Source organism: Pantherophis guttatus, chromosome 1 (genome assembly GCF_059756535.1).
Source record: "Pantherophis guttatus breed Tessera chromosome 1, ASM5975653v1, whole genome shotgun sequence".
NCBI classification, from domain to species: domain Eukaryota; kingdom Metazoa; phylum Chordata; class Lepidosauria; order Squamata; family Colubridae; genus Pantherophis; species Pantherophis guttatus.
Window position 1 is genome coordinate 119,667,508 of NC_142063.1, and position 11,732 is coordinate 119,679,239.

General features: G+C 38.7%; 1 protein-coding gene across 9 annotated transcripts in view; it reads left to right on the forward strand.

The window, feature by feature from the left end:
- The window catches only part of USP37 (ubiquitin specific peptidase 37), a 39,712-nt gene that overhangs the window by 1,504 nt on the left and 26,476 nt on the right, over positions 1 to 11,732 (forward strand). For 7 of the 9 annotated variants that reach the window (XM_087881659.1, XM_034433696.3, XM_034433695.3 and 4 more), the window contains exons 2-4: positions 2,879 to 3,085; positions 4,210 to 4,378; positions 7,471 to 7,571. In XM_087881659.1, coding sequence (XP_087737785.1) covers positions 2,930 to 3,085; positions 4,210 to 4,378; positions 7,471 to 7,571 — 426 coding nt within the window. In that variant the 5' untranslated portion in view covers positions 2,879 to 2,929. Of the gene's footprint in view, positions 1 to 2,878; positions 3,086 to 4,209; positions 4,379 to 7,470; positions 7,572 to 10,291; positions 10,403 to 11,732 lie in introns of those variants that run through there. The other 2 variants (XM_034433698.3, XM_087881661.1) reach the window with 2 other exon arrangements.

Sequence of the window (11,732 nt, forward strand, 5' to 3'; positions counted from 1 at the left end):
AGAGGTGTGATGAAATTGACCCACCGCACCAGTTTTCAGCAGTTGGTATACGGATGGTCCTCAGCTTATGACCACAATCGAGCCTGTTAAGCGAGACACTTTTGTTAAGTGGATGTTTGCCCTGTTTTACGTCCTGTCTTTGCCACGGGTGTGAAGGGAATCGCTGCAGTCGTTAAGTGTTACGTGAATCTGGCTCCCCCCCCCCCGGTTGACTTTGCTTCTCAGAAGGTCGCAGAGTGGGAACGCATGATGACCGGGGACACTGCGACCATTATAAATGCAAAACCGATTGCCAAGCATCCGAAAGTTGATCCCATGTCCATGGGGATGCTGCAACAGTTGTAAATGTGAAAAATGGTTGTAAGTCACTTTTTTCAGTGCCGTTGTAACTTTGAACTGTCACTAAATGAACTGTGGTAAGTCGAGGATTACCTGTAGTCCCTTGACCTCTTATTTCCTCAGGAGCTGTTATCTTTCTTCCCATCACCCCATCTGACTTTTTGCTGTTCCAGATTGAAATCTAAACTTTATTTTATCTTTCATTTTTCTCCAACAAGGGCTCCTTATCCTATACACAAAATGCCTCAAAGGTTGACCACCAGGGTAGTTGCTGATATATTGATTTTGACATTATATCTCTAGCAGAAATCTGAGATGTAGAATTGAAGCAAGTAAAACTGATTTCCTTGGTGTGGAAATGGAGCTGAAGGAAAAGCTTCTTCGTATAGACAATACTTGTCTACTGTTTCAAAACTTTTAAAATTGGGCAGCATAGAAAGTGCACATTCTGGCTGCAGGTGTCTTGTGTTCATCTGCTTACTGCCTTGAAACTTTTGAAGCTGCCTTTCAAGTATTAGATATACTGTAAACTATACTGTGAACTGGCTTGCTGAAAAGAAAATAAACACACAGAGAATGAACTGTGTTTTTCCTAGTTTAGATGAAATTTTATTCTGCCAGTCAATATTTGGTTTATACAGATAGTCCTCGACTTGTGACTATTCTTTCAGTTGCCGTCCAAAACTACAATGGTGCTGAAAAAATGAAGGTAAGTCCAGTGAGCCTTAGGAGCAACCAGCAGCTTCTAACAGAGTGCTCTAAGTGCCCCTGGAGACCCAATTTGCAGGTTTTAGTGCACTGGAAGCTGCTGCCCTTTGTAAAGTTTTGCAGGCTGGGCTGAGCAGAGAGTCTGGGTAGGTTCTGCTAGTTATGGGCTTTTCTTTATCCTTGCTGAAGCCAGCAAATTGGTTTTCCAGGAGCCTTCCAACAGAAGCCGCAGACTACTCTGTACCCCAAGTGCCTGCATCCCTCTGTTTTCCCTGGTTTTGCCACCACCTCAAACAGTACCTTTATATAGCCTTCATCTTTGATGGGAGTTGCCATCGACTCTTCTGCCTTACCTAGTGATGCAGAACTCTGTTGCCTCTTTGTTTGGCTGGGCATGGCAAGCTCCTTTGCCACTCAAAACTCCGAGACCCTGTTGTGCTTACCATACACGTCCTAGGACTCCACCCTTGCTCGCTCTGGATTCCAGACCAGAAATAGGAAGAAAGTAGCAAAGATCAGTGGAGGGTGGCAGGGATAAGTGGCAGAATGCAGAGCAGCCAAAAGGGCAGAGATGCGGGTGGGAGATAGGTGGGTTGGGGGAAATTGAAGCGAAGATGGCAGGTCAGGAGAATTATAAGGTCCTTGCCTACTTACAGTCCTGTCCTGGCCTAACGACCACAGTTGAGGCTACTGAAACTGCTGCTGCTAAGCAGTGGGATCACATGCTGTTTTGCCTAATGACTGCATCACTTAGTAATGGAAATTTGTATCCTGATTGCCATTGTAAGTCAAGGACTACCTATGGTACCCTTTGATTTCTGTATTGTTAGTTGACATTTTAAGGGGATTACTCCCTGATATTTATTGTAAATGTTCCCAACTACAATAGGTCCTTGCAGGTAGGTCGGTTGAAGGAATAAGAAAAATGGTCACAAGGATACCCTAGCATCTGTTGACATCTTTTCAGTATTTGTATCTCTTTGAACCTATACATATCTCAGCAGTGGTGATTAACTACATTACTTGAAAATCCACTTTGCAACTTTTTGTCCTTTGTGACACATTGTTTCCCAAAATATATATGGAAGAATTCATACTTGTTTTGTAGAAGAGTATAACTCAAAAAAGGAGTTTTATTTTCTTTTAAAATATACAATAGAAATCTGTTATATTTAAAATGTAAATATATAAAAATTTGTGTATCTGTTTTCTAATTATTTAAAATTTTAAGAATAAAAGCCATTTTGCAATGGGTTTAAATTCAGTAGACTGGAAAATTAAACTCATGATTCTAATCAGTTTAAACACATTGAATATTGTAGGATTGGTTTATAATACACTACTTTTAACACTCAATCCTAATTTTTAGCAAACCAATCCTACAATATTCAATGTGTATACATCTACACACCACATATTCCTAAATTTCTTTAGAAAATCTGTTACCTCTTTCAGTCACTTCATCCAATTCAGTTATGCTTGGAAGTTGGGTAACTCATCAAAATATATCAGATTTATTTCTGTTCTGCAGAAATATTTGTGATAACTTGTCAACATTCAACATTTCTGTCCAGTGTACTTTCCCCTGTCCTTTAATATTCTAGAATAGTTTGGGATTCATGGGGCGTTGAACTCCCAAATGTAATGGAAAATTAATTATATCAATGGTATTTTTTTCACTGGTAAGCAAGCACAGTTGAATTCAGGCTGCATTTTGGGTTGGGGTAGTCATATTTTAGAAAGTTAATGTACAAACTTCTTGATTTTAAATTTACTGCCAAATTTTTAAACCATAGTAATCAACTTCTTAAATTTATTTTTTTGCAAACAGGTGTGTTAAAGAGTAGTCTTCATTATATTCATAAATTATTTGTATAAAAACATGACTCCACTGAAATTACATGGGTCTGTTCGCATGCGGAGCATACATACCGGGACTACAAAATGGAAAGAAGGAACATTTGAAATTGTGGATAAAGAGAGCAAAGTTATTTTGGTAATTCACTACAATGCTGGAGGAATTCCAAAAATATTTCCGGTGAGTTGGATTTCAGGGGCTTTTTTGTTTGAAGTATTTTATTATTTGGGCCTTTATGAGCCACGGTGGCGCAGTGGTTAGAGTGCAGTACTGCAGGCTACTTCTGCTGACTGCCCGCTGCATACAATTTGGCAGTTTGAATCTTACCATGCTCAAGGTTGACTCAGCCTTCCATCCTTCCGAGGTGGGTAAAATGAGGACCCAAAATATTGGGGGCAATATGCTAACTCTGTAAACCGCATAGAAAGGGCTGTAAAGCACTGTAAAGCGGTATATAAGTCTAATTGCTATTGCTATTATGATAGCTTTCTTTTTCAAATTCATTTAACTGTCACTTGAATTTTCCTCAAGAGATTCATTTCACTTTTCCAGAACACTGACATTATTATATTGGGAATTACCGGTATTCAGTTGTTGTATGTTCAGTGGATTTGTATATGAAAGAAAAAAACGTTACATTTATCTGAAAAAAACATTTGTTTTTATGTAAGCATCATGTTTTTTTTAATTACGACGCTAAGGATAAAGCTGTTTGATCATTGCTTAATTTTGTTCTAATTCTAGTGTTGAAAGACTGTTTGAAGATTCAGTTTTATGGTTCTACTCCTTTATATGCAGTATTTCCATGACAGTTTCAAAATATGTGTGGGCTCCTGTCTCAATTCTGGAAATCTCCTATTAATGTTTATACTGGAGTAAGCCCTACTAAATGAATAAAATGAGTTAAAGGTTGCATTGACCCTCTGTCTACCTTTTAGAGTACAGTTTCCTTTTTTGTCTCTATAGTTGTTTTATGTTTAGCTGAGAAATATCCAATTTGTTTTTTTAAAAAATTAACTATTAAATTTTAAAAAAAGAGACCCAGAATGGGAATTATGGTTTGAAAGTTGGATAGTAGTCCCATTTTATATTGTGGTGTCATATAGACAAGTGTAAATATTGCCCTGTTTGTCAGAAAGGCTTTCCCTTTGTTATGTTGTATAAAGTGTCATTGTGCTTAGAATTTGTGTTTGGGTGTGTGTAGAGTTTGTGAACATACACAGGCTATGTTGTAAGCTTTTTTATACTATGTGATTTTATATATGTACATGATCATATATGGTTTTCGTGTATTTTCTTTCTAGCTGAACCATAATATAAAAAATGTAGTTGTACGACAAAGTAAAGGGAAATTATCTTGCTTGATGATAACACTGAAGGATTCAAGTGTTTTGACTCTTGATAAAATACCATCAAAAGATGCTAATGAAATGAAGCTGTATCTGGAAGCTATTCAAAACAAGATTCAGACTGGTTAGTATAAAACACTAATTTTCTTATTTCTTGGAGGGGGATATATATACGTGTGTGTGTGTGTGTGTGTGTGTGTGTGTGTACGTACTAAGGAGACTAAGATCCCAATGGGCAGCAGGGTGCTTGCTGGCTGCCTGAAAAAAGCCTAGAAACTAGTGGATTGTGATTTCACTGAACTAGGGCTGCATAAAAATCTTGGTTTACGTAGGAAGAACCTGGCTAAAGAGAAATTCACATAAAGGCCTACGAAAAGAAAACACACACACACACACACACATATATATGAAGAAGTGGGATAGTATAGTGGTTAGGCACTGCCTTTGACATGGGAGATGAGGGTTCAAATGCCTGCTAGTGACCTAAGTGACCTACCTTGTCACTTAGGATCCTGGGCAAAGACTTCTAACACTTTACTGCTTATCTCAAACTTGAAAGTGACACAAATTAGGAGAATCATGCCCTGCCTGGATGTTGCCTTGGATTAACAAGGTCCGTGTCAGATATTGAGGAACTAGGACAATCTGACAATAAGTGGGCTACTGGAACAAACCATGCGTGGATGAGACTAGAGAGTCTAGAACTGACAGACTTGCTACTGCAGCAATAGATTTAATGAGAGCGAATATATGAAATGTGTGAGGAAACTGAATGGACAAAACTACTAACTGAAAACAGCTAATTACCCAATGTTTCAGCATAGTGAAGAGGAAGCTGTTCTCGCAGCTTGAGATAGACCAACTACCGTATTTTTCGGAGTATAAGACACACCTTTTTCTCCCCTAAAAAAGGGTGGAAATGTTGGTGCATCTTATACACCAAATACAGCCATTTTTGGCTTCCCAAAGCCCCGCCCCGCTCCGCTCATTCCATTTTTGCGAAAAACAGGCTCGTTTTTCATCTGATTTTTGCAAAAACAGTGTTTTTGCTTTTCCCCGGCCCCCAAGAACACTCTGCAAGCCTCCCAAACCCTCTGCATGACCCATTTTTTGCAAAAATGGGCCTGTTTTTGCCCTCCCCCAGCTCCCAGGAGCACTCTGCAGGCCTCCCAAACCCTCTGCGGGCCTTGTTTTTAGCAAAAATGGGCGAAAAGCAGTCTGTTACTTATACACCGGTGCGTCTTATACTCTGGAAAATATGGTACATTTGTCATCTCACACTCAAGAAGCGCTGAGAGAACAACTTTGTCAACATTCAGATATGTACTGTAGCCAGCACCTGAAGCTGGAACATCACTACCATTTCATCAATTGCTGAACACAGCAGTTGATATAAGCCATAAGAGCTTGGATAAAGCAGCTACAGTCAATTTTTGAGACTAGTTATTAAGGATCAATAGAGACATACCATCAGATAGTGCGCTAGGAGATGCTGCTAGAGCTCTCGGGACAATCCCTACTACCACCTTAACTCAAGCCAATGAACTGGTATATGCTACAGCTGCTATAACCCTGGAGATTTTTTGCCACATAAGCAAGAATAAGAGCAGCACATACCCCTACCATCCACCACCACTGGAAAATGAGGTTTAGAGGTTAAGTTCAAGGAAGTTAGAGAGAGGTTAGTTAGCTGGTGGAATTACAGAAAGCTTTGAAGAATAAGATTTAGCTACTGAAAGAATTCAATGGCCTGACTTCATCTGGAACCCTACAGTTTTATTTATTTATTGAATTTATATTGCCACCTATTCGCTCATGGTGACTCAAGGCAGCTTACAGAATATAAAACCTCATTTAAAACAATACTAATAAAAGAATCAAATAAATTAATATAATATAATAAAATCACACATACACACCACCTGTTCCAGCAACAGCAGATCACACGAGCCATTTAATGGGCTCCATCCCACTCTGGGTTCCCCAGGCCCGCTGGTAGAACCAGGCCTTCAGCGTCTTCCGGAAGAGTGTTAGAGTGGGGGCCATTCTAATTTCTGGGGGAATGATGTTCCAGAGAGGGAGTCACCACAGAGAAGGCTCTTCTGGGTCCTACAAGGTGTATCTCCCTAGGGGATGAGACCCGCAGCTTTCCGTGCCTCACACGGAAAGCTGATGGGTCGGATAGATGTGACCGGCAAGAGACTGTCCCTCAGATAACCTGGTTCCAAGCCATGAAAGGCTTTAAAGGTGATAACCAGCACCTTGAATTGCACCCAGAAGCAAATCAGCAGCCAATGCAGCTCCCGCAGGAGAGGTGATACATGTGCACACTGGAGTCTGCACAAAATCACATGGGCCACTGCATTTTGCACCAACTGGTCCTTCCGGATGCTCTTTAAGGGCAGCCCCATGTAGAGCATGTTGCAATAGTCAAGATGGGAAGTGACTAGGGCATGAGTGACTGTTAGTAGGGATTGTTTGTCCAGGAAAGGGCATAACTGGTGCACAACCCTCCTGGCCATGACCACCACCTGCTCTTCGAGCAGGAGTCATGAGTCCAGGAGAACCCCCAGATTACACACAGGGTCTGTTTGGGGTAGTGCCACCCTATCCAAGACCAAAGGTGGCAATTTGGCAAAGGTGAGCCAACGAACCCCAAACCCAGAGTCACTCGGTCTTACCAGGGTTTAGTTTCAATCTGTTGCTCCCCATCCAGCCCCTAACAGCCTCCAGGCACTGTGAGAGGGAGGACACCGTATCACTTAATTGCTAAACAGAAGCCCTCAGCACTGCCTACCAGGCTAAGTAGATACACTAGAAAAGCAGAGGCAATGAAGATAAATTATCTGTTCCCCAAAGAACCATCCAAGATGTACTCCCAACTGCAGTGCAAAAAGTAACAGCGGAAAAACCAACAGCGGAAACTGAACAGTCTGGAGGAACATATGGGAGAAAGGGAAGATACATAACACCAATGCACCCTCAAATTCCCAGGCCTCTGATCTCAGAAATGATATTAAGGAAGATGTATATTTCCCATAGGGGTGAGAAGGGAATTTTAATTTTATAAAGCTGACCTTGAATAATATCATTTTTGTGAGCAGCCTGTAAGTTTGTATTTTTCTCAGTGATTCTAGTGCTATGGGAAAAGAAGTATAGTAACTATATATAAATGAAGTGTGTAAAATTTATATGAAACTATGATTTGTTTTTTAGCTGTGAAATTATCTCATGGATCTGGCAGTTTTGGAGGAGTTTTAAGCAATAGAGCCATGCAGAAGGATTCTAACAGACAGTTACCTTCCCTTGAAGGCCAGGTATATTTTCTTCCTTTTCTTTTTAATCCTCTGTCTTTTTTGTGTACTTACAGTGTGATGTATCAGTCAGAAGCACTGGAGCTATATTTTTTTGAACAATATGAATTGAGTTTGTTTAAGTGAGCTCTCATATTAGGCTAAAGGGCAGCACTCCTCCAAATAATGTTTTGTGCATTTAATTCATTTACTTCCCTCAGATTTCAGTAATGAAAACAGCAAATTAGAAACATTTGTTCTTTCTTCAATAATCAATATTGGAAATTCCCTCCTTCATTCTCAGGAGCAAAAGCATTCTTAGAATAAATTGGGAAATAGTGACAAAATTCATTTTTATGGCAATAAGGATGTTGATAAGATGACGAGGCCATCTTATCTTTGTGTGTAACTTCTAAGAGCAGCTTCCGTTCGTACCTCTTAGGAGCTTGAAGTTTTATATCCATAGAAAAAGAAGAATGGGGCCAAATTAAGGGAGCCTCTATATAGCTGTAAAAATTGTTACAGAAAGAGTACCTAGGTACAGATACATTTTTGCATACTAAGTCAATTATTCCACAGCTTATTGGTTAATTATTTATTCACGCACTCATCAATTTATAGGGCACTGTTAGATCTCTAAAGAATAGTTTAGAGTTAGAGTAACTCCCAACAAGCTTTTTTAGTATTACAATTATTTTACAGTTAATGCTAATAAGCCTCTTAGGGTTAAATTTAATTAATAATATATTTAATTTTCATCTCCATCTCAATCCTGCCAATGTTGATGTCTTCTGAAAACACAGTGGGGGCACAAGGGAGAAACTGTGCAGAAGCTTTATTAATGTCAGTGCTTCTTTTATTTGACATTTTCTTCCATTGTTTGGTTATAGTATTCTTCCTGGTGCAAGCAGCTCAGGAGTGTCACAGATTTTTATGTCAGTCCACCATAATTCTCTGACACTATTGACTGATCAGTCATGCATGGTGAAAGTCATTTCTGTGTTTTCTCCATTTCTATCTTTCCTGGAATAGAGAATCTTTTCAATTTTATGCCTCAGACCTTTACACCAAAGTGAGAATAAATAGCATGTTGTGTAAGGAATTGAATATCTGCCTTAATATCAAAGTTACTATATTATTTATGGTAACTATCTAAGGCAAGAAGGTTTTGAATTTGCTAGGACTAGGTTGTTAGTTCAGCTTCACCTTGATGAGTTTCAATTCTGTAAAGTATCAGGCCAACACAGCAGAAAGAGCAGTCCTATTGGTGATCTTTGATATAAATATTTCCTTGAATGACATTGGTAAGGCTACTAACTAAATTCTTTCATCACCATAAAGCTAATATATTTGTTCTGATACTTTTGCTAGGAAATTACAGTTTTTCCTTACTTTATGGGAATTAGCTATATGTTAATACACAACAATGTAATTGATCATACATTGCAGGTAGTCCTTGACTTACAACCATTTGTTCAGTAACTGTTCAAAATTATGACGGCACCGAATGAAAACTGGTTACCATTGATCCTTGGAGTTCCGACCATCTCAGTACCCCTGCAGTCACATGATTACAATATGGGACCTTGGCAACCTGGTCTTACTAATGAGCAGTTGCCAAGCACCCTTAAATCACATGATTGCTATTTGTTATATTCCATACCTGCTTTTCCAGAAAGTCAAAGAGAAAGCTGGCAGGGAAGATTGCAAGTGGCTGGGATGTGTCTCCCTCATCCGTGAACCCTCTCCCTGCCCTTCTGCACTTGTGCCATGCTAGCTGCTCACACACTGGTACCCTCCCCAATCTGCATGCACTCTCCCCGAGCCACACCTCTTACATATCTTCTCCAACCTGTGCCCATTCCTCACACCTCCCTGCATACCTTCCCCAACCCATGCGGCACCTCTCATATGCCTTCATAGACGCTCCCTGCTGTAAATCTACGGTGTGCAACGTAACAAAGAATTCATACCACTATGATGCATTCTCTATGTCTGTCTGCCATGGTAACCACAAGCATTAAAAATTAATTGTAGAAAAAATGGAGAAAGTGTTTTCATTGTACGTAGAACACAAGGAAGAAAATATATTTGGATAACATAGTACTTAAAAATAGTACCCTAAAAATTTATGAGTACATTTATCAATGCATTCGGATGATGAAATTTAACACCGTACCCTGTGACCCTCTATCCCACTGACAGAGTGTTTCACTTTATGTGAATTCATTTTATGGGCAGTTTTTGGAGAATGTCACTCAAGCATAATGTTAAGGATCTGCTATATTACCTGTCCCAGAACTGTGAGGTCTTTTTTCTCCTCAGAATAGTGTACATTCTTTTTACAGGATATAGTTTCACAAGAAGAAGATGAAGAAGATCACGTTTAACATGAACATTGCTTTTGTTGGACATAGGAAGAACAAAAGGAAACATTTAGGAAATGTAGTTTCTAGAGAAAAAAATATAGGTCCTTTCCTGCTGTGTTTGATATATCTGTTCTCTTTCTGGGTTTCAGATCAGTTTAGGATGCCACAGAGAATATGTTTTCAAAAACTCTTTAACATTTTTGTAACTGATTATCCCTCGTGATGGGGAAAGGCCTTTCCTTTAATAGCTGAGACTGGAAATAAGTACTTCATCAATGTAAATGAAGGGTGGGGTAACTTTAGGATGTAAAGCCATCTCCAAGGAGAAGGAACACTGAGAGTAATTCCAGTGTTCCATTTTAGACCACAGTTCTTACAGAATTTTGTTGCTTCTGAGTCTGAAGCTCATATGGCCTAATCCAGGTTAGGACTTGGAAGCTTATTGTGATTGAATCCCAGCATTTATGTCTTATCTAGACATGAACAGTAAGTTTTATCAAGAATTTCAGAAAACTACATTTTGATCTGTTTTTCAGTTTACAGAGTAAGCATTTAGTAAACAAATTTAGAAAGTACAGTAGAATAAGATTAAAGCAGCTCCTCCGTTGTTTAAAGTCACATTCTTCAATCACATTTAGTTTTTGTTTTTATGCATATACAATATTCAAGCCCATCAGAAGGAGCTTCTAACATGCAGTTCTACTTAGCCAGGCACTTAAATGGCCTTACAGGAAGCATTCAGTTCTCCAACAAGCTTCCCAGTAACTCAAGTCTTGTGGATAAATTCTTGATTCCAGTTTAATTATTGTAGCTTGAATAAGACTGGTGTAGTAATGAAAGCTGTGACTTAAATATTTTCAACTGAAGATAGAAAAAATTGAGAAAAAAGGAAGTAGTGTTTACTAAAAGTGGAAAATAAGAAAATCTGAGGAAATAATTCAGTTGGATGGGTAAATTTATTTGGGTTTCTAGTGAAAATGGTGAGAATAGAATTTATAGATTGATATCAGCACAACAATGTTTGGAACAGAACAGCTGACATATTCTATTGTCATTATTTTCTTGATAATTTCAAAATATAATTGCATACACACCAAGTTTTAAGTTAGAGCAAAATGCCACAGCTATCTGTTGGCATATTCCAGAGAAGTGTTAGCTAAAAACAGCCAAATAGGTTTTCTTACACAGCAAGTTTAATAGTAGTGATGGAGAGGCTAAACTGAAGTCAAAACTACTGTAACTAGTTGTCATAGTTTTCCTAAAGTTTTAGTACAGTTATTCATAGGGGTAACTTCCTGGTTTGTCCATAAAAATCATTGATTTCAGGATCATTATGAACATTACTGAGAGGGAAGATCATTGTCTAGTGAGGTAGATAAATAGATCAAGATCAGAAACAAATATTTCAAATCAGGAAATAGGAAATGGGCAGTTATAATACAGCAAAAATAACACTGTAGGATCACAGTGAATTGAATGAACTTGATCGCTAGAATCAAGTCAGGTGAATCAACAAAGAGCCAGCAATATAACAGGGAAAGCTGACACAAGACAAACAGGAGTATTTTAGTAGTATACTAAACAACCCATGACCCATTGGGTCATTCTTTCAAAGATATTTCCTTACCAGATTCCTCAGTGCCCAATATTGACAGAACTTCTCATACACTGACTTCCCTAAAAAAAAAAAGTTGTGATACATTCCGAGATGTATCTGCCTTGAAAAATAGCCTGTTGAATTGCATAGCACAAACACCAGCACAACATATTTTTTAAAATAAAGTTTGCTACATTTCAGTTCCAGAGAAGTTGTAGT